At 40.4% G+C, this 23,459-nt stretch overlaps 1 protein-coding gene across 3 annotated transcripts in view; it reads right to left on the bottom strand.

Annotated features, from left to right (window-relative positions):
- Positions 1–228: 228 nt before the first annotated feature.
- The window catches only part of rprd2b (regulation of nuclear pre-mRNA domain containing 2b), a 39,348-nt gene continuing 16,117 nt past the window's right edge, over positions 229–23,459 (bottom strand). The window contains exons 1-18 of one of the 3 annotated variants that reach the window (XM_081616911.1): positions 16,669–17,725; positions 12,782–12,963; positions 12,592–12,706; positions 11,651–11,772; positions 10,833–10,941; positions 9,596–9,660; positions 9,432–9,510; positions 8,760–8,906; positions 8,535–8,633; positions 6,967–7,136; positions 5,934–6,096; positions 5,311–5,448; positions 3,723–3,800; positions 2,612–2,712; positions 2,026–2,127; positions 887–959; positions 637–751; positions 229–485 (exon numbers count right to left, since the gene is read on the bottom strand). In XM_081616911.1, the coding sequence (XP_081473037.1) occupies positions 343–485; positions 637–751; positions 887–959; positions 2,026–2,127; positions 2,612–2,712; positions 3,723–3,800; positions 5,311–5,448; positions 5,934–6,096; positions 6,967–7,136; positions 8,535–8,633; positions 8,760–8,906; positions 9,432–9,510; positions 9,596–9,660; positions 10,833–10,941; positions 11,651–11,772; positions 12,592–12,706; positions 12,782–12,963; positions 16,669–16,740 (2,073 nt within the window). In that variant the 5' untranslated portion in view covers positions 16,741–17,725 and the 3' untranslated portion in view covers positions 229–342. Of the gene's footprint in view, positions 486–636; positions 752–886; positions 960–2,025; positions 2,128–2,611; positions 2,713–3,722; positions 3,801–5,310; positions 5,449–5,933; positions 6,097–6,966; positions 7,137–8,534; positions 8,634–8,759; positions 8,907–9,431; positions 9,511–9,595; positions 9,661–10,832; positions 10,942–11,650; positions 11,773–12,591; positions 12,707–12,781; positions 12,964–16,668; positions 17,726–18,162; positions 23,426–23,459 lie in introns of those variants that run through there. The other 2 variants (XR_535837.3, XM_008432737.3) reach the window with 2 other exon arrangements.

Below are 23,459 nucleotides of genomic sequence, written 5' to 3' on the forward strand. Positions count from 1 at the left end.
TCCTAACTCTCTTAAAGGTATGTCTGGTTTTCTGCTCTCATGATAAACTTACACAAGCGGAACGTTTGCATATTTAATGGCTTTTAGGGAACAAATTGCATCCGCAGCCGAGTGATGCAGATGTTGGACCGATAATCTTTAAATAGCCTTAAAACTCTACTCTGTACTTTTTTGGGCACAGATTTATCATCAAATTCCAGTAAAGGACAACGCTAAGAGCATAAACAGTAATGTTAATGTACTTTTATTAGGACTGATAGCGTTCACATTCATAAAAAAAAGAAGAGTAAAGTAACAAAACAGAGAAAGAAGCCATGATTTATTCCAGGAAATGAGCCGCTGTTAAAGCTCCTCTCGGTTGCTCCTGGTGTCTCGTAGACGTATGAGGGACCTCAGCACCTCCTCCGTTTGTCTGCTGCCCAACTGTTTGCCCCCTCTGCTCCTTACGTTCACTGCTCCACTCTCACGCTCCTTATCACCCACCACTTCAAAAAAACAAGGGAGGAAAAAAATAAAGCCGCTGAAATATGTTAACATTGATATAACGGAGGAAGAAGCAGGAGATGGAGCGTCGGGGGGGGGGGAAAACATTTATATAGGCAGCTCCAAGTTGCTGCTTTCATTATTCATCTTTACCAAATATGTAGTTGTACTGGGCCAGCTGAGCGGAGCGAATCTTCTTATTTAAGGTGGCTCCTGGATCGTCATTGAAATCCACCATGAAGCCGGAGTTGCAGAACGTCGTGACCACCTTCAGACAACCGAGAAGTTTTCTTCTAAAGATTTTATCTCTTAAAAGCTTCACATATTTACTGATTTATCACACAGAAATAAAAAAAGATTAGACAAAGAGGACTTTGTTGGCAGTTGTCCACCAAAGACTGACCTGTCTAGCGTATGACTCACTGTTGCCCCCTACAGGAATCACCATGATCTGAGACGGAGACAACCACAGCGGCCTAGTTTGGACACAGAGAAACGTGAGAAGATCTCAGATTAGAAGATCATTTTTTCATGTTTTTTTGTGCCTGAATCTTGTCATTCTAATATTTCTTTCATGTCTAATGTTTTTGTGACACTTTTTAAATGTTTTTAATTGGTTAATTTTTTTCAGTGAAGCACATTGAATTAAGTGTGATACAAATAAACTTACCTTACCTGCAACATAATGGTAATTTATCAATTTAATTTCAAAAATGAAACTCAGATAGATGCAAAGTATCCACAGGGTAAACTATTTATTACTTTTTCATTTGGATGATTACAACATAAAAATAACCAAAATTCAGTTTCTAGGAAAATCAAGATATTTCAAAACCAATTAGAAAAGGATTTAGGTGGTTTTCACAGCTGATAGTCCAGCAGACTCTGTTTGACTGGGACCAAAACTGCAACATTTGTTACATTCTCAACTGGTTCAGTTTCACTTTGCGTCAAACGAACCAAACCTTTAAAAAACTGTTTTCCCCCTCGCCTGTGGTGGCGCTGCACCAAGAACCACTGAAGGAAACAAAACAAAAACTTCTGAAGACGACGTGAGCGCAACTTCCCTCCTCACGAAATGTAAACAAAAACAGAGTAGCATCACAATTTAGCAGCTGTACAATTTGTCTTTGGCAAAAGGCCACCAGCCATTTCTGCCACTAATACTAGAGACAAACAATTGTTTTGGTTACCCACAATGCCCTACGCTATGGTCTTGCTTTTAAAGAGCTCTCTGGTGCGTCTGGCATTCATTTAAGCATTCGAACTGCACCAGAGTTCACTTCCACCAAACCGAGACCTGGCTTTGCAGGCGAACCAGAGTTTGCTTTATTGGTCGGCATCAGAGTTCGGTTGTGCATTTACACTCAAACGAACCAAACTGTCGAGGCAAACAACCTAGAGTTTGATAAAAGAGGATTAAACAGGGCTGGTGTGAATGAACCCCAAAATAAGAAACTGTTATGGCCAAGTCACATCTGTAGATTTAAGTCCTAATCATCAAAATAAAACAGAGACCGTGTTTTGTTATCGTGACCTCACCATTTGCCTCCAAAGTTTTCAGCCAGTATGGCGATCATTCTCTCCAGTGACCCCAGTACAGCCCTGTGGATCATCACTGGTCTGTGCAGCTGTCCGTCTCGTCTGAGGAACGTTAAACAATGATTAGGTCACAGTGCAAATCAACGGGGAGGGCAATTTTATTGATTTTTTTTAAAAAAGAGTCAATATCTGCTGAAGCAACCACAACAAATCTCTCAGCTTTTATGTTTTTACTCTTTTCTTCCTTGCAGAAAATCAAATAAATCGAGACAAATATCTGTGCTGCCGTTGGATTCCTCTTTGCTGGATGATTTGAAACACTTTGATAGAAGCAGATTAACATGAAGCAAAGCGAGATCAGAAGCAGTATCCTCTGAAATTTAATCAACACCCAATTATTCACAACTAAATTAGGCTCTTCTTAGCTTCGGTCATTTTAACCTGGACATCACAGGACTTTAAGCACAAAAATGCAAGTTTATAAAAATGACAAGTAGAAGGCAGAACCCTGGAGGTTTAAAGCAGCACAGATGTAGGAATGTTTTGGAAACCGAGGGCCAAAGGCAGCAGATCTGAACCGACTCACCCGACGTACTGAAGGTTAAATCTGATGGGCAGCTGGAAGTCGAGCTGGATGGTGGCACACTGGTGTTGTCGGCCAATCGCATCTTTAATCTGGATGTCGATCTGAGATGAAACAGAGCAGCGTTTCCTAGTGTCTGGACTTCGCTTCTGCTTTTCAACAAATCTGATTTTAGAGCTCTTAGGACACCAGCGGCAGCCCAAGCACATTTTTGTGGACTGAACTGGTTACAAACTGGTTTCTGGGAGAAGCTGCAGTACCCAATTGTGGCCAATGTGGCCCAGCTTCACAGCTGTGAGGAATGTGAGTTAGAAAAGCACAGGACACTGTGTGCATGTACCTCACACATGACCTGACCTTCCTCCTGCTCTTAGCCTGCTCATGTCTGCCTAAAGCCAACATCCTCCTGCGACTTGTTCATCAGATGCACAAAAATAAACAGTCCCAAAAGAAAACAGAGCACATTCCATTTTAACAATTTCTAAATTTATACATAAAACTCAGAAGCCAATAAAAAGAGAATCAATTTAGATTTTACTGCTGTGACTTGCATCATTTAGATCTCACATTTTCTCTGCACAACTCCAATCTGTGGAGTTGTAAAGGGAAAGGCAGCTCCACACTGAACAGAAAATGGTGAAAATGTATCAATAAAGCAGTAATACAAGGCTTAAGGCAAAAGTAATTTAAAATCTGTCACAGACAGTTAAAGTTAACAGAAAAGAACAACTATGTATATGTTTAAAAGCCCACAAAACTCTTACCCGCGAGATTTAGGGGTATACTTACAGATAAAAACATTCGTCTCTAAGTAATAGTTGGTTCTCAACTCAGTAAACCTGAAATTAACCCTAACTTGGAATAAAATGCTTAATTTCAGGTGCTGTGTATGCTTTCTGCGAAGTGGCATCTTCCATTTAGATTTTTTTTTTTCTCTAATTGAGTCTGGAAAGTTTTTGCATGTTTCATCGATGCACCTCTAAGTTGGAAAACTGCACAACCAGTTATACTTGTTAAATCTGTATTGGCTAAGACAGATCCTGATCAGTGGATCGATAGCTGTAGCTGCCGTCAGTAAATGTTTGCACCTTTCTCACCGCCCCTCCCTGCTGACCTTTGGTCCGTAGAAAGCTCCGTCTCCAGGGTTCAGCTCCCAACGTTCGGCAAACTGCTGCAGACTCTTCTCCAGCTGCTGCTCAGACAGAAACACACGAGACGACTGGAGATGAGGCGGCGCAGGAGAACATGCAGGCGATTAATTCACATTATTATCAGCATTTTGGGCTTTGAGTATGAACTGTGGGAGCACAAAAACTGATGTAAAGTTACAGTGAACAAAATTTCCTCTTTAAGACAGTAGAGGACACTCAGGTCAGCTATGAACTGGTTCTGCACTAGTTCTTGGTTTTTCCATGGATGAAAGCTCTTGCTCTTTTTTTGGGACCAACTTTGAGTTGGAGCAGAAGAAAGAAACACAGCAGCTGCAGGTGGGCTCATGCAGACCCGACAGCCAATCAAAACGTCTTGAGCAGGAAGTTTTATGCTTCCTTGAACAGATTGAGATAGATCTTTGGGCAACATAAAACATGTTCTCATTACATTTTAGCTCCTCTTGTCACTTTAAATCCAAATAAGCTGCTGCTGGCCACGCCCCCTAATTCAACATTTACACTCGCACATGAAAATGGCAGCAAACAGATGCGCAGTTATATGACTGTACATCTTTAAAAAGCAGAAATGGAGCCTCCTGCACAATCAACTAGAATTCATAAAGTGGTTTATGTATGGTCGGTTACAAAAAAACACTTGTCTGTTTTCAGCAGCCGTTGCACATAACATACAGCGGTAAAACCAGCTGACCAAATGTGCTGCAGCTCCGTTTGGGTTTCTAGATGACGACTGGGTTAAGCTGGGGTTGCTAGGTAACGGGGCGATGCCCATGGGTTATCTCTTAGCAATCGGGAAGTTTTTGAAACTGCTTATTTTCCAGACAGCAAAAAATATTAAAGTATTGTCAAAAACATCTCAGTCTTAGAAACAGCAAAGACACAAATGGAAGAAGAAAACCATGCAAATTATCTATGTGAATTATCTATAACAGGTCTCCTTTAAACTCTAAAGTCGGTTTTGTTGTGAGCTACCTAATTCAGAACCATAAAGTTGTTAGAACAGATCCAGTGGCAAGAACAAGTCAAGTTAGCACAGGTGTAACATGAGCTCTCCTTCCATCTTCCATTTCTTTGTTTGAGGAGTTTCAGGCGGTTGTCACCAAAGCTGAACTTACGTCTGCTGTTGTTCACCGAATTTATAAACAACCATTTCCAACAAGGGTTTTAAACCCACTGCCTATTCTCTTTCATGTAATCAAACACTGCTAGTAAATCCTTCTCCAAGCGCTGTGTTTGGCTTCTTCCAGCACTTTTAGAATCACATTGCATTAATAAGTGAAGTTGTTAATATTAGGGTATCTGTTTGCATGAAAACTGTGATTAATGATGTGATCTGTGTGGTGAACTGAATGCTTGAACCGTAATCCTGAGGAGAAATTAAAAACTAGCTGCATAAAACATTAAAAATAAAACAAGGACATGGCTCAGAGTTAAGAACTGGTGAAGCACTTGAACCAGTTTGGTGGAAACACCCTATCAGGGTCTTCTTTAGGGCTACGTTGTGATCAGCAGTGTGTGAAAGTGTGTGCTTGCCTGTTCGGCGTGGTCCCACTGTTCAGGCTCCCCCAGGCACGGAGTGGGACGTGTGGACAGCAAGCAGTGGAAGGAAAACCCAAACACTTGATAGACGCTCCGAACAAAGTCCAAACAAGCCACAATCTCCTGTTCCAGCTGCGGAGAAAGAGTGAAACGGCGGGGTGAGAGAGGGGGCGACAAGAGGACAAGGAAGTATGCAACAATCAACAGAGCTGAGGTAAGACAGAGGAGTTCAAAGGGTTAAATTCCTGCCCAGGTAGGAAGAGTGAATCTAAGATTGAATTAGCATTTCAGAGGCCAGTGATTATCATGTGATCTCTGAATTACCGGGGCGCAACCAGAGACCTGGAGAGCGGATATGATGGGAGAGATCCAGGTCTGGATGCAGCAGATCAGGATGACTGTACAGCTGCAGCGACACACATGTGGAGGTATCATGTTTGAACGGGACAAAGGGTCACATTCATCCAGCTGGAGGCCTCCTGGAATGCCTCAGGAGTTATTTGTACAGCCCATCTAATTACCGTGCAACATGTATCTCCTTTACAGTTTCGATTTAATTGAAGCACCTCCAGAGATATAATGTGACTTAAATAGATTAAAAAAAAAACATGTTCTACCTGCTCCGGTGTGCAAAAAATGTGTGCGTCGTCCTGGCAGAACCTCCGGACGCGAGTCAGCCCTCCCAGAGCTCCAGACAGCTCATTACGATGCAGAGCCCCGAAGTCGGCCCAGCGCAGAGGAAGCTCCCGCCACGAGCGAACCCGATGCTCAAACATGAGACTAGACGAAACAGAGCAGAGTCGGTTACCATGGAGTCGTCCAAATGTAGAAATAAGTCTGATATACACAGCTTTTACTGTCCCGCAAAGCAGAAATTCAGGTGTAAAAGCAGCAACTGATGTAAAGGCTCACAAAAAAGTTTTTAAAGTGTTAAAAGCAATATAAAAAATAAGATTAACATCAACGAAAATAACACTATATATTAGGAAATGACACTAAAGCAATATATATTGCAATACACTCGTGTTCAATAAACAGATAATACTTTAATAGAATGCTCAATAATTCCACTGATCTCCAATCCAGAAACACACAGCATTCTGGGAGATGTAGGCAGAGGAAAGCAACTCAACCTCTCACAGCAAGGTTAGTGGAATCAACTTACTCGCTCTTTGGTTACCTAGCAACTCACTCATTCTTTGGTTACTTAGCAACAACCCGCTTGAGTAAGCAGCAGTTTTAAGTTTTGCCACTGTGGCTCATAACTGCTAATAAATAAACAATAACGATGTGGATAAAACAGGAAATATCACATCACAAGTTTGGAAGTAAATCAGGTAAATAAAGCAAAAAAACTAATCAATAATTATCAATATCATTTGGTATGAAACACTAATATTGTGATCAAAATATCGTGTATCTGTGCAGAAAAACAGATGTGGAATAACAGCGGAAATGGTATTTAAAAGTGAGCAAACAGCAGCATGGATGTAAACACTTATGAATTTTGTTCGGAGCAGTGATGGTTCTAAAGTCCGAGAGCTGCTGGGAGGAAGGATCTGCGGTAGCGCTCTTTTGTGCATTTAGGATGCAGCAGTCTGCCGCTGAAGAAATGCTGTGTGTTATGCATGTGTGTGTTTTTGCTTTTACCAGTGTGCAGGGCAGTTCATGGGCTTCAGAGCGAAGGTCTGAGCGCCCTCCGAGGTTACGGTGAACATGTTCTCGCTGTAGTGCTCCCAGTGGCCCGAGCGCTCCCATAAAGCGGTGCTGTAAAGAGTCGGGGTCACGACCTCGGTGAAGCCTCGCCTTCGGTACTCGCTCTGTGAGGGGTCGGAGAGGGAAGGATATGTGCAACAATGAGCGAAGGAGCGGGTCAAGCTGTCACAACAGCGTCATTATTAAACCAAGACTAACATCCTGACCACGGACACACACTCATAAATCTTCAGGGTCATAAACTGAGCACATTAACGGGAGAATTCAGTTCGCAGAAGAAACAGTCATTACCAAGAGGAACGAATGAAAAACCTTCAGCTGCTGATTCTCATCCAACTTGTCTCTTATTTGGAGTTACAGCAATCACACTGAGGCATGTTTTGTATTTGGATTCAGCTAAACTGCATTAAAAGGTCATTTTTATTAGCAGTCTAAATATGGAGCTCAGCTACAGTATTGTGACTAAGTATTGCTGCAGCTTCAGATCTAATTTCTAATGTTTCTAGAAAAGAAATTAACGCTTCAATCCGTCTTGGAGATGGACAAACATTTTCTCAGACAATGTGCCAGAATATTGAGCCAGATGTTACAAATCTATGTATGTGTAAAAAGTTTTTATGTACAGAGATCTAGTCTTTTAAGACTTCTTTAGTTTATTAAACTTCAAGAAAACAGTAAACTTCCTGCATTTCTGGGTTTTCTTCAAGTTTCAAAAGGTTAAATTTAAGGTTTTAAAGACCTTTTTAAGACCATTATGTTTTAAATGTAAAATCTGCACAAATGACAAAAAAAAAAACAAGTTAACATGGTCATGTAATAACTTTAAATTTCTGACTTTTTTGTATTTTTGAAAAATTATTATTGCTTAACTTTGTGTTTATGCAAAATGCATACAATTTGTCCACTTGATGTATTTTAAGCCTGAAGTCTCAAAACTAAATTAAGAAATTTGTAATATTTTATCTCTACTTACTAAAAATCTACCAACTTGGATCTAGATTTTTTAAAGTCTAAAGATTAGATTATTACATTTGAAACTAAAGTCCTGGATTTTTAAAATAAATGATCTTGACAATTACAAAATTACAAACCTCAATTAAAAAAAGACATAGTCTACATTACTCCAAAAGCTTTAAATTAAAAATTAAGACAATCTGTTGATTCTGTATATTCATCATATTTGATTCCAGTCATTCATGTTAATTTGAAAAGTTGTTCAAAAATATTTAGCTTAAAAATATAATTTATTTAAAACATCACAGATGTGATGATTTTATTTACTGGCTGTTACTCCAGTAATTCCATATATGAAACTTATTTGTCGTCTGTCGACTCTAAATGTTAGGCATAAAATTAACTCCACCTGAAATAAACTACAATAAAGAACCAGCCTTTTTCTCCAACTATCTGAAGCATAAAATTATAAATGTTTGACTCTGCCAAACATAATGAGTCAATTTGGTTATAAAGGGGGTATAAGTAGTTTATAAAAAGTAGAGTACCTTAATAAAGTCAGTGAGTGTGTTGTAGATGTGGGCTCCTTTAGGCAGGAAGAAGCAGCTGCCAGGGCTCACGTCGTTGAAGAAGAACAACTCCTGGTCCTGAACGAAAACATAAAATCTATTTACCGATGAGAGGGTAAGGGGTAGGGTTGGGGTTACCATTAACCTAACCCTACCCTGATTTTACCACTTAGTTTCACTTCTGTAATGCATCTCTCATCTCACTGTTCCTATCCGCCGGTGGTCTCTCCTCCGCGCCTCTTCCTGCTCCCTCTCCCACTCCTCCCTGTCCTTCTCTCCTGGAAACGCAACACCTAGCAGACGCGTTAAGCCGCTAGGCTCCGTCTGGTTGGACAGCGTGATGGAGGACAGCTGGGATGAGAGAAAATAATGAGCGAACAAACAGATGGCAACAAAGGAAAGGAAAGTGACAGGTTGGCAAAAAAAAAAAAAGGAAGAATGTGATATTTATCTGATGGAAAGCATTGTGTTAGCGCTTGGAACAGGAATACGGCCTCTGGCAAACACAACATCCTGTCACCAATATTTCCAGCCTCATGCTGTTGTGGAATTCCAGTCTGCCCAGTGACAGACCGGTACAGAACCAGAGCCACAGATCAGAAGAATGAGGGAAAAATGTCTGATTTATTCGGGGGAAAAAGGCCACATGAGACTAGGATGGAGTATTCTGATTATAGTGTGATCAAAAATTCTCAATCATCTTGTTTGAAGCATAAAGAAAAGACCAGAGCTATAAAAGATAAAACAGTGTTTGGCTTTCTGGAGACTAGTTATCCATCCTGAAGCTAGAATTATAAAAAGGCAAACGCGTGAAATTACAGAGAAGCTGAGCAAAGAAAAATCAAGAAAACAAGCAGAAGACAAACAGCCACGTACCTGCAGCATCTTAAAGACTTTGAGGAAACCTGTGTGTGGGAGGAGAGGCCCGTCACACACCGCTAACCTGTCCCCACATCTGAATCACACACAGGATAACAGCAGGTCACATTTCTGTTGTCACGAAATAAACAACTAGAAAGCAAGTCGATATGAACACGTGCCTGTAGACTGTGACTGTGGGGCCATTAATCTGCTCCTCCACAAGCTGCATCCGCAGTTTACTGTCCTATAACACACACACACTGCACTATTACAAAACACAGATGCATAATAAGGCAAGTGTCAAAGTTATTAAACTCAGAAATAAACTATTAGAACTAAATATGGGGCTACAAGACTGAGTATCAGCAAGACAATAACAAGAGAGTGCTTAAAAAAATTGACTTTAAGAAATGAAATATTACTGCAGGCTTCCAAATTTTTCCCAGAGTTCTTAAGTCTTGATTAAATTCAGTTTTCTGGAGTATGAAAAGCATTCCTCCTTTTAGCTGCTCAGCACAGGAACTTATAACAGCAGAGCCAAACTAAACATAACGAGCCGTTTCAAAGTATTTAATTAAACTGGATTGATGCGGATGCTCCAACATGGTTGACCTCAAGCGATTCTCTTCTTGCTTTAGTTTGTAATCTGTGCAAAATGGTCTGGAGAAAGTCTCCACTTCCTGATGAAAGAAGTGCTGCATGGACGGAACTTACATCTGAGCTGAAACCTGATGTTCATTAAAGCACCAGGTTTGTATCAATTTAAACAAACCTGTGAATTCTCCGTCAAGCATTTTTGTCCGTTTCCGTTGCCTTTAGTGGCACCTGGTGATTTGAACTTTTTCTGTGATTGCACTGCAACAGATTTTCTTTAAACCAAACAATGAATGAACTACTATTACTGCTTTCTCTACTCCTTTAATTTGTAACCAGCAATTCATCGGATACCCAACAATTTCCACTGCAGATTCCCCTGACAAGGCAGAAACAGCAAAGGTAATTGCGTACCTACCTGCAAAAAACTATTAATCAGTAAGAGAGTTCCTACAGAGCAGCTTGAAGTGCTGCATCACTCAACTCCTCAAAACATGGAAAAAAGTGAATTTAAAAGTGAATTTAAGACGTATCTATATGTATTTTAGGCTCTGGTATGAAACAATCGATTAGTAATTTGGACTTCCCACGGTCTAAAAATTTAAATTATTAAGTTTTGTACTTTTTAAGATGCAGCAGAAATCCATTTTTGCAGGTTGTGTGCAGCTATTTAAAAGATTTACAGTGTTAGACGGCAGGACGATAAATTAAAACAAGGGAGGACCTAACTGTTTGTGCCTGATGTACAACATATTTAACTGCAGCATAAATGATAAGGTCCAACATAAGAACATTATGAGACATACAGCAATAATTACTGACCTGAAACAGTTCATGTAGCTCTGCTGTGTTCAGGTCCAGTCCGACTAAAGGACGTTTGAGGGCTGCAGCCTCCTTACATTTTGCTTCCACATCACTCAGTGACAAGGAACTGAGGAAGAAATTAACAAATTAAAACAGACTCATTCTGTTTTAGATTTTTTCAATACTTTATGACCTTGAGTACTAAAATATTAATCTAGGTCAGCTTCTCCATCTTTTTTCTCAAAGAAATCATGAAACACAATTGTGAAACTAAAGGAAAATAAAGGGTCATTTCAGTTTTTTGGCATCTAGATATAGTTGGATTTTATGAAATCTCTACATAGGACTTTGATACATATCCTTCATCTCAAAGTTTGCTAACATAAATAAATTCACTTCAGATGTGCAAAAACAAAAAACTGAAGTATCTGATTTTTAAGGGTTGTGAATTTATTGGTTAGTAACTAAGAAACTAAAATGAGCATTAAGTTTAATAGAAGGTCACGTTTTTTTTGGGACGTACAAAAAACCCCCTCAAAAAGTTTATCCTCTTCTTAGAAATCAACTGTTTTCCATAATAGTTTTACCTTCGAGATAATAGAATTACAGTCTAGAAATTAAAGCTTTTCCCCCCCATACATTTTATTTCTTCTACATTTAGTTTTCAAGACTACGCAAGAACGCTGAGTGTGTAATGACATATTCAACATTGCAGCAAATACAGATGAAATAGACATAATGCACAGGAAAAATGAAAGTAAAAATACCTTCCAACTTGGCGAGCTCAGCGACTAGAGCTGAAAAAAAAGCTCCTGTTAACGAAGGACAAGTCTCACCTGCTGCTTGGGACTTGGTCGCAAAAAAGTCCGAGCTCCGACGCTCCTTCTCTGCAGACCTCTGCACCAAACACCCCCTCCAACACACCACCAAGGACACACGCTCCTGTCCTCCATGCTGCCTGTAAATTAGAGTTTATTCGGCTCAAAGACCCAGAGGATTTAAAAAAAATAGAAGGTGTCCATGAAGTTTACATAAAAGTTGACATCTACAGCAATATCAGATTTTTTTCTTTACTTGTAAGGAGTTCAAAGTTCACAGAAAAAAATACTTCTTTGAAACCAAACCAGTCAGTAAAAAAGGGTAAGAAAAATTAATGAGCTATAGATTAAATATTGATCTCACAGATAATCAAGGAAACATCTATGTTTCCTTGATTTTCCCCATTTGATGTCAAATTTCAGGTTAAATTAAGAAAACAGACAAACAGAAAAACAAACACACCTAAGGCCAGAATTAAATTATGAGAATGAAGAAGTACGACAGTAATTTCAAATAATGAGAATAGAGTTATAATACTATGAGAATAAAGTCAGTGTCACAAGAATAAATTGGTACCGTATTTTCCGCACTATAAGGCGCACCTTCAATGAAATGGCCTATTTTAAAACTTTTTTCATATATAAGGCTCATAGAATAGACGCTTCAGTTTGGGTTGCCAATTTGTTCCATACTCTATTATTACACATCCACATTTGTAAAGAAGTGGTCCCCGAGTACTTTATATAGTAGTCTGCCCCAGTCGTTGTTTCACTCATGGTGTTGGTGTTGCGATATTGTGCCCAACTGCATTCTGGGCAACACAGACCAACCGACACCCTGCCGCCGCAGTCTCTGTCTTTCTTTTGGGAATACTGCACCTTTGTTCTACCAGTATAATGACTTTATTGTGGTAGTATTGACTCTACTCTTTGTCTGTCTCTAATACCGTCGTACATACCTGTCTCCCTTCAGCCGAGTCAAATCCCAGAAGCTGCAGTTCACAGTCTGCCTCTAGAGGTCGCCCCAGCTCCCACAGCGCCCCATTCACCTTGCACACCAGGGCTCCTTTCACCCTGAAATAAAACATGGATTTACACCTGCAATCATGCGATGCCTCAGAAACATTTCTGCCTATCTTGTGTATTTACCTCAGACTCTGTGCAACGTAACGCGGTGTGGTTACTCCAGCTGTTCCCTTTACCGTCTGTCCATTAGTGAGGCGGACGGAGAGAGGGCTTTCTCTAACTTCATGTCTCCTGTTCTCGTCTCTTTGTTCTCTGAGAGACTCGAAGACACGCAGGCGCTCAGACAGGGCTGGAGACAACTGGAGCTGCAGAGGAAAAATGGAAATATTAAAAAGGGTAAGCAGGCACATCGTGAAACATGACGAAAGTCAGGAAATGAGTAAGTCATTAAAATTAACAGCATTTCATCATTTCAGTTGTAAATCTTGTCCTAAAGCAATGTTTTTGTAACAGAAACCCATATTTTCACCTTCCTGAAGTAATGGCCTAAATCACTTTTTTTTTTTGGAAAAAGTGACTTTTTTGTGCTTAAAGCATATTTTGGAACAAAAGAGGTGGCGATTGTTTTGCCAAAACCACTTTTAGTAAAAAGCTATTTTTATCGTTATAGTAGGAAGGTGACGATATGTTAGAATTACTGTTCAACTCTAAGATGACTATTTTATAAGGGCCAATGGTTTGGAGAATAAGTTATGTTATTTCATTTGTTACTCCCTGCCAAACAAAATGAACATCCAGTCAAAATGATGACTCAAAACTGTGGTTCTCATACATCTGGTGGTCCTCAGGCTTCCTCTAGTGGCAACAATGTGAATTTAAAACTTTATGTCTAACCAATAAGGTAAGGCCATCGCAGGGATGCAACAATTTTTTTATTTCAAGGTTCTAGAATCAAAACTTTCATTACTTTAATAAATTTTTTTAAAATATACAAAAGAATGTTCTGAATATTTGGCAGATATTTCCAGAGAGGTTGGGTTTTAAACATTGGACATCCATCAAAAGTCAAAGGAATGAAAGTGGTGAAAAAAAGGAACAAAAGGGAAGAATGGTTAAAATAGGAGAGAAAAATATTCAACCTAAAGAGGAAGCGAGACAGAAAGAAAGAAAATAATAGAAGATAATTCATAAGGAAACAAATGGAGGACAGAAATAACCAGAAGATGGAATGAAATCACAGGAGAACAGAAGTAAGGAGGAAACATTGGGAATAATAAAAAGAAGAAGGAATGAACAAAGGAACAATAAAACGACAGAAAGCAATAACTGGAGGACAAAAGGAAAAAAAACTGTTGAACAGGAAGGAAGGAAGATAGGAACAAAGAAATAAATGAATGGAATAATGAACAAAGTGAGATGGATGGAAGTAAGAAATGTTTTTTAAATACAATAATCTTTTTTCCTGTATTGCCCTAAAGCAAAAAAAAAAAACACAAATCAATTTACACACTCATCCAGTCTGTGTAGGAACTCTGTACTCAAAAAGGTTTGTTGTTCAAGCAAACTACAAGATCCTGGAATATAAATTTTAAAAAAGATGTGCGGAGAAGAATATCCAGAACAATTTCAGAAACTGGAGAGAATGACAGTGAACCAGAGAAAACTCATGTTTTAAGCAAAATCATGTTTGCTTTCTCCAATGCTTTTAACACAACTCAGTCTGATTTGCTTCGTCAGAAACTCCAAAAGACAAGTGGAGACCTCAACAATCATATTGAAGGAGTATGTGTCTAGCCTGGTGATCAGCAGCACCACAGGGAACTGTACTCTCACCATTTAGATTCACTCTGCACACTTCAGACTTCCAGGACAAAACAGACTCCTGTCATCTGCAGAAATACTCGGATTACTCTGCAGTCGTCAGGTGCATCAGAAATGGACAAGAAGCAGAGTACAGAGATCTGGTGTCATGATGTGGAAACAATCAACTCATCTATGACATGAACAAAGATGGCTGTAGATCTCAAGAGAAACAGGGTTAGAGCAAACTCCATTTCCATCATGGGGGGAAAAAGTAGAAGTGGTTGAGGAATATAAATACCTCAATGTCCACCTGGACAACAGACTGAACTAGAAGAGAAGCATCTACAAGAAAGGGCTGAGCAAGCTATGTTTCTTGAGGAAGTTTAAGTTCTTTGGTGTTTGGAGCAAAATGCTGCAGATCTTCTGCAAATCTGTTCTAGACTCCTCTAGAACATCTGGAGAATATAGTACAAATGAGATTTCTTTATAAAACGAAGATTACTACAGACAACTCGGTGCATCCTCTTCATGCTTTACAACAACAGACTGTCTTCAGCCAGAGGCTTTCTCAGACGTGAAAAAGTAATACTGACTCCTACAGGAGATCCTTCCTGCCATCAGCATCTAGTATTCTTTGAAGAAATTTCAATAATATGAGTTGTAACATTTAATTTCCCTTTGGGATTACTAAGGTATTTTTGAACTGACTTTTGAAAACAGTACTGGTGGCTATTTCAGCAGAATCACCACCATTTGCATTAGTCCAGCTAGAAAACTTTAATTTAGTTGTTGTGGGACATTAAAGCCACACTCTTTGCAACAAATGCTCAACTCCATTCCACTGACAACGTTAATGTCTGTTCTTATGCTACAACTATTATCAATAGAAGTAACTGACAATGACAATTTGTTTTATTTGTAGATTAAATGAATGTCAATACATTGTCTGCCTGATACATTTGGCAGATATTTATCATTTGGTATTGAGTAAGTAAACCAAAGACAGACATATCTGCAAGACGAAAAGCATTTCTGTGGCTATGCTGACAGTAAACATGTAAAACAAGTGAGGTTGGGTCCGTTTATCATTTAAACACATTCAGGCAGACCTCAGAGGACAATCAGTCAGTCTCTGTGTGCTGATTTATTAATAGTAACCCTCCTTTAGACACCATTTGCACGGCAGAGAAGATCTGTAAGCACAATGGATCAGTCACATGAAACGTCCCAAGTCCCATAAAAAAAGCAACAGCTTTGGTTAGATCATTTAGGTTTACAAATGCAAAACTGTTATGCCAAAAAAAGTGTCAAAATTCAAATCCTAAAACAAAAACATTATCATCATAAACATAAAAATGTTGACCTTGAGAAATGATCTCAAGCATAGAATGCCAAGCTAAAAAATAAAGTGATGTATCATTGGAATAACTAGCACTGGCATAACATTATGACCAGTATGGGCGCCCTGACTTTGCAGATCCACATGCAAAACAGTGAAGAACTGTGTATTCTGCCACCTATCTATACAATCCAGCATTAACGTCTACAGCAATCTGAAAAAGAGCAACTCATCTGTTGCATTTTATCAGATGGTGGTTTAAAAACGTTCCTTTCTTGGGTTGCTTTTGATTAATATTGACCACTGCAGACATGATCACCCCAGAATAGCTACAGTTTTGGAGATGCTCTGACCTACTTTAGAAATCACAGACTAATCCTTATGAAGCCCAATATTCCTGCTGGTAACATTCAATCTGAGGTGAGAGTTATCTTGCTGCTTAATATTGTTAACTAATGAAAATCCTAATGCTAATTATTGGAAATGCAAATATTCTGCTGGGGACAATGTAGCTAAATTAGAACACCCTCAATCCCAGAAAAGTCAAAAGTATTATGCAAACATTTTGTAACTAATGACAATATTGACACATGGTACGGTTTTAATTTTGGGGTAGCTGAAAAAGGGGGAATATTTAAAAAAAATAGAGAAAAATTTGGTTGCATTAAACATATTCCTATTAAATTGCTCCTTTTCCCAAAGGACATTTATTTTAATATAATTATCAGCTAATGCAACCGTTTAGTCAATAATAAAAGGTTTAAATGCGTAATTACACTTGATAATAAATGTACAAAACAGAATTTGTCTACACACGTATTAAATGGATTTCAGCTTCAGCTCATGACATGACACACAGTAAACACACTGCCCTGTATGCTAACGTTAGCATCAGTTAGCTTCCAGTTGCTACCACAAGTTTCCGCACCTTGCTGTACCTCCTTCGTGCGTGGAGTGTCGACCTACTCACGAGCAGCTTAAGCAGCTGCGTCACCGCCATCCTGAACGCACCTGCCTAAAAGTTTATTTACAAACATGCCTCATCTGTCTTTCTCCCTATGCAAGCCGCCATAACACAGGAAACACGAAAGTAGGCAGAGCAGCGGTGACGTTCGTTGAGGTCAGACTCAGTGACGCAGATTCGGGAGCAGCGTGCGCGCTCGCGGCTAAAAGCCAGAGCGCGCTTACACTCAAGAGATGCGCCAAACGGACACAGAGAAAAAGGAAGGATGCAGAGGATGCAGGGCGCGATGCACTGAAAAACGAATAATTAGTGGCTCAAATTGAAGTTATTAGTAATTAATTTAAGTCAGAAACTTAAGATTTCGCAGTAGACATTCTGCTGCATTCGGGCGATAAACAAGGTGGAAAAGGGCAATGTTTGTGGCCTCTCTAGTTTTAAAATACATTTATCCATCTAGTTAACATCGATAGATTTTTTCATTTTCCCCTTAACGTTAGCATTCCTTCAGTAATCATACATTCGCAACATTTTAATCCTCCAGTTACAAAAATAATCACATTTAATATTTAATTTCGAGAATGTGCGAGCAGCGATCTTATTTACAGACGCACTCAAATGCAATGCTCTTCTAAACTGAAAAACTAATTTCAATGATTGTAGATGCTGTACTTTGAATTTAGCATTTTGATTGATCTCATTAAAACCTTACTGATCAAGATGAAGCTTCAAGATGGAGTACAACCAATCTGCCACACGAGGGCGCTGGGGCATTATAAGAGTAGAGTCGATCGTGATGTCACACTTTTCAGCATATTATAAATTTGAAATTATTTCGGTGTCTAACAATTCTCATCATTAATCCACTGACATACTACAGTCTAACTCAGTAGGGGTAATGTATGTGTTTAGCATCTTCATGAGCTTCCAGCTGGAAATTCAAAATAATTAAAAACCAATTCTTACAAAGGCCAAAAAAGGCAGATTAAAATATGGCACGTTTTAACTATAGGTAATTGCCAACAAATTTGGAGATGAAAAATTTCTTTACTGCTTAACATTAGGTTGATGGTGTTTTGTAAATGAGTAAAATTCCAACTGGGTCATGAAACATTGCAATAGGTAATGCAAGGTTTGTGACTAAATTGGCAAACTTTGGGGCAACTAAAGGTAAAAATAGTTTTGGATATCATATTTGTGTTTTTAAAGGCAGATGAGATAAAAGCAATAGGAGCTTATGAAAATAAAACAGTTGCTACACTTGTCCAGCAAAATGTGCTGACATTAAGTGAAACCATTACAACTGGACTTAAAATAGGGACAGATTTGCTGGATCTTAAGGCTATAATCTTCTATAAAAAAAAGTGCCTGTTTTCCTTGAGAGGTAGACTTGTATTCTCGTTAACAGCTGCTGCAGAATGTGTGCATGTTCATCACAAGAGAAAGGACTGGACACTCAAAGACCAGTGATATAGCATCATTGATGAGAACAGCAGTGAAACGTGTCAAATATATACAGACCATCAGCTTCGGTACATCTTCAGTCATTTTCAAACTCAACTTTTTAAATCAATATTTCTTGTGAAAGAAAAATACATTTACAAACACAAAAAAAGAAAAAAGTTCAACATGTTTGGTGTTTGCTTGCAGATGCCCAATAACTCCACGTAGTGTAATCACTGCAAACTAACGTCATCGCTAGCGTCGACTGCAGAGGCGACAACACAGGCAGATTTGTGAAAACTGTGATAACACTTACATTTTAAAACTCGATTATCACCAACGTCATGCAGAATGTGAAGCATTATTTAAACTTAATCTTCTAGCAGAGGAAACAACAGATTTGACAAAGGAGTTATGAGGGCTTGGAGGGAAACAATCTGCACCTTTCAGGTGAGCGAAAGAATGATCACATCTTGAAAACAATCGCTGGCCCCCTTTCGCACTAGCTGAGCTGAGAGGTGCAGAAATGCTCTGGGGGAAACAAAAAAAAACAGGAGCTTGAAGCAGGAAGATGAAATGAAAATGTTTAGATGCCGATTATTTCAAATATTTCTTCCTTCCCATCCCCAACTCCACTTTTATACTGATAACCAGAAAAATCCTTGCAAATGTATATTCTGGAGCATTGCAAAAAAATAAAAAATAAAAATGAAAGAGCAAAAAGCTTTAAAATACGTTCAGCTTTTGCTGCTGTAGCATAATCTTATACTGAAACATTAAGAATAACCCAGCCTTTATTTTTTTTTTAAGTTATTCTTTGAGACGTTTAAACAGTTGTTCTTTTAATTGATACTTTTGCCAAAATGCTGGTATACGTAATAATTTTTTATTAAACGTAACCGAAGCACTTTATTTGTTCTTAACATTTTTTTTTTTACTAAATCAGAGTGTATATGAATTCAATACCATACGTTTCTGTATTATGGGACATAATTAAGATGCAAGGGGTTCATTTGTTTTAGTAGCTGGACCTGGATCCATGTTTGTCTTGTACGGCAAGCCGGGTGGTACCAGCGATAACAGACAAGTAACCCCAAAGCTCACTGTAAGGAAACTTACAGTGAGCTTTGTAACACACCAGAATGAATATTTCATTCTGGTGTGTTGAACCTGGGACAGCATTGAAACATGCAGGATAGAGGATCGGGTAAGATCCCTCTCTCTGTAAACTCCATTGTTTTTAAATTGCTAACATAAATCTCTGTCTCATTAGAAAGTATTGACCGCATGGTTACAAGTATGTGTGCCCCTTTATTGTTTGCATATTTTGGTGTGAAAATAGTGTTAAATGTTATACTGAATAAATGTACTCAAATTAAATTTATATATATATATTTTGTTAAACTGACAGTATAGGATTAGGCTACAAAAAGATGCGTTCATTTAAAAATATTTTTAAATATCTTTTCTTGGGCTGCCCAAAACGTTGCATGCATCTGTATGCAGTTTATACAAAGCAATGCTTCCTGAAAAGCGGGAGGAAATGCAGCCCAACAGATAAAATGATTTAATTCAAAGAATAGGTTGCAACCAATTAAAAATACCCCCCTTTTCAATTTAAACTCTTGATTTTATTCAAGTAAAAACTAACGTCCCCATCCCTTTCTGCTACTCATAAATGAAACTTGAACAAAACACATGTTATGTCTGTGAAAGAAAATGCTAAATTATCCCAACACTTCTTCAGAGCAGTGATTTCAAAAGGAGAGGGCAAGAAAGTTATGCAAAACATTGCAGGAAAAAAAAATTCAAGGTTAAAGCTTATCCAAAGGCCTTGATCACAGTGAAGACGGGAAATAAAACAATCACTTGAGACATTTTTAGAAATAAAAGTTTGAAGAAAAAAAAAAAAGGTATATCAACTCAGTCACTCTTTATATTTACAAGCTTAGAAATGTACAGTAGGGAGGAATAGATAGATGCAAAAAGGTTTAGCAAGAGAAGAAGAATATTTACAGTAGATACTCTGGAAATCAGAACAAGCGTTAAATTCACCTGCGACAACAAACACCACTTCAAATGAAAAAAACTGTTTCAAATTTTCAGCGTACAGCTCTCACCACAACTATCGGTACTGCTGCTCAAGATGTGTAGAAAGCCTTGAAATGAGTTGCCATGGAGACGCCGTGACACTATTGCTGCAGTTTCCAAACAGCAAGCCATCTCCCTTACCATGCTCCTTACTGGGTATGCTGGCAAGACTGGCTTGGGTCCTTTTCCCCATTCCAGTTTTAAAAGTTACAATTATTTTTCTGACTGCAGGCAAAAGCTTACATGCCTTACATGGGATGTTTTCTTGTGTTCCCCATTTTGAAGATTGTCAAATCATAATTATAGCTCAAGGAAACTTGAAGTCATGTATTAAAAAGCAAAACATCAGTATATTTGCTGACATATTGGTAAATTTTCTTCAAATTTCAGTGAGATTTTGCAGCTGCAGTAGCATCACGGTTAAGATTTCTACACATCTTCATCAGAGGTGCTGCTAAGTGTGGAGGAAGCTGTAACATTCTTATATTTCTAAGAGATTAGTTTGGAATCGATGTGCTTTCATATCCGGGGAACATGTCTAAACATTTTAGAAAATGTGATAAATCCCAATGAAAGACTGAGAACTTTTTAAATGAAGCCAGATATATCGGGGTATTCATTTAGCTCAGCATAAAGAGTTAAAACAGTGCCAAGCAACAAGTCTGCATAAGACGAGTAAATGCTCTAGATAGCTTATTTTCTTCTATACATTGGGGAATAATTTTCTTAATCTTCAGAGAGATTTTATCCTCATCTTTATGCTAAGCTTCAAACCAAGTTGGCTGGTATGAGAGGTAATCTTTGTGTGTAAAGCTGAGCATAAGTGAGGTAATGCACAGACATCTTAAAATGCCAAGTTATTAATTTTAGGCTCCTCTTACGTCTTTCTTCTGACATCTCAGGTGAAGTAACCCCAGAATCACAGAGAAAGAAAAGTATTGTTTAATTTCTGCTTGAACTATCCGTTTTATTCTTGTGGTTATGCCATTCCAGGTAAAGCATCTAATGTGTGGAGAAATGGAAGAAAGCAGGTTATACAACACTCTGCACTACGTCACTGACAACCTCTGAGTACAGGGTGAAGTGAGCGGCCACTAAAGCCGACGCATCAAGACTTGATCAGCTATTTACACACGACCTAAGGTAGGTTTCCTTCAAGCTAAGTAACAGAGTAAAGATATCTGGGCTCATACCAGCAGGGCTAACACACACTGCACTGTTAGACGTGTGGCTTGCTCTTCTCATTCAGCTTGTCATAGTCGACTGCTTCAGTAGCGCGGGGGAAGGTAAGGCCTCTTCTGCGCATGGAAGGGACCGCCGCCGAATGGGGGTCCAGCTCGCTTCCCTCCATGAAACCCGCCCCTGGGGTGGTCTTGAGACAGGCTGCGGCCTCGCATCGGGGGTCTCTGCTGCATGGGAGTGGCGAGGATCGGGGGTCTGGACGTGGGCAAGTTGAGGAGGGGAACGGGGTTGGAGCCTGGGTTGTGGGGCGCAGCTGGAGGGCTGGGTGGGGGTTTGGAGAGAGAGGAGTCTCCTGCGGGGGAGTTAGGCGTGGAGGGAGAGGGCGTGGAGGATGTGGGGGAGGGGTGAGGTAAAACCAAAGGCTCCTTCACTCTGCCGAGTAAAGGTGGAGGAACGCCAGGCGCACCTGGACGGTGGAGAGGGGGGGTATGGCGAGGGATTAAAGGCTCTTTAACTGTGCCGGGACGGGGTAGTTTAGGGGGGTCGCCTAGCAACGATGACATGAGTGGTGGAGGGGTCACCTTCCTTCCTCTGGGCCCCATTCTGCCATGCTCTGCACCTTTGGGTCTTAGTGATGGAGGAAGAGGCAAGCTGTGGTCCAAAGGGACCAGCATCCCCCCCACCATAACGGAGTGGGGCAAAGAAGGGTGAGGCGGCGGAGGCGAGAGGCGGTGCATGGAAGGAGGTGGAGGCAGCCGAGGGATTGGGGGAACAGTGGCGAAAAAGGCGGCGGAAGGATGGAGATGAGGTTGGAGCATCGATGGAGGAGGAGTCTGCATGTTTTCAGGGTGGTACGGCATTGGGAACGGAGGCTGAGGAGGAGGGAGAGGAAGAGACGGAGGAGGGTGAAGGTGTGGGATGTGGTGTGGTGGAGGAGGAGGAAGAGGAAGAAGAAGCATGGATGGGTTCATGTCTTCAGCGCCTCCCTGGCCCATGCTGAGAGGAGGGGGTAGAACTTGGGGTGATGGAGGCTGACCCTCCAAGTATTCTTCCTCTTCGTACCACATCGAAGCCCCTGGCCGACTCCCAGCTCCTCCCCCTCGCCGAGAGCCTCGACCAATCACACGGATGCTCTCAACTGTCTTGATGCGCTCTCCGGCTGATGGTCGGTTTGAATACCCCAGAGTTTGGATCGGCGCTCCTTCGGTGTGGGGCGACACCAGTGTCTCGATGCGATGGTACTGACCTTCCTTTGCGTCTGCTAGCATCTCTTTCCCATTGTCCTTTTTTCCACTCAGACCCGCATCATCGGACCCGGTGCTCGCCTTCCGAGAGCCAGCAGAGGGTCTCCGCTCTGCCAAGGCTCTGCTGTTCCGACCCTTCAAGTCACCGCCAGGAGAAGACGACACCTGTTTTCTCATCAGGTCTTTGTCGTTTAACTTTGTGCCGCTCCTTTTTCCTGCACTGAATCTTGAGGAGGAGGAGCCAAGAAAGTCTCCGTTGTTGCTGCTTCCGGTTGGGGTGACTGCAGCATCCCAGGGATCATTGCGGTACGCTGTGGGTGAGAGGTTATGGCTTCCAGAGGAGCCCAGAGATTCTGGCATGCCTCCAGGAGTGTCCATGATTTCGTCCTGTGTCGGCGTGCCCGCTGCCTCGTCCCTCACCGGGGTGCCGTCGACGCCATCGGGACTTGCGTCGCCCAGCGCCAGGCTGAAGCCTGGATTACCCTGCAGGAAACTGTTGATCTTCGATTCTAGGCTGGGGGGAGAGGAAGAAGGAGCTGAGGTACGAGGAGGAGGTGGAGGAGGAGGTGGAGGAGAGAGCTGGCGCTCCTTCTCCCAGTCTCTGGCTCTTCCAGGTTCGTCTTGTTTGAGACTGTTCCCCAGAGGGGGCTTTGTCTTCGGGGTGGTTGGGGTTACCGGTGTTTTGACACTGGATGAGTCCGTGGAGGTTCGGTTGGAGGGAGCGGTGGAGGTATTAGTCACACTTTGAAGGAGAGATGACAAACCTGTTTTGAGATAATTAAAATACAAAAAAAGTGA

This window comes from Poecilia reticulata, chromosome 16 (assembly GCF_904066995.2).
Source record: "Poecilia reticulata chromosome 16, P_reticulata-male-v2, whole genome shotgun sequence".
In the NCBI taxonomy this organism is placed as follows: domain Eukaryota; kingdom Metazoa; phylum Chordata; class Actinopteri; order Cyprinodontiformes; family Poeciliidae; genus Poecilia; species Poecilia reticulata.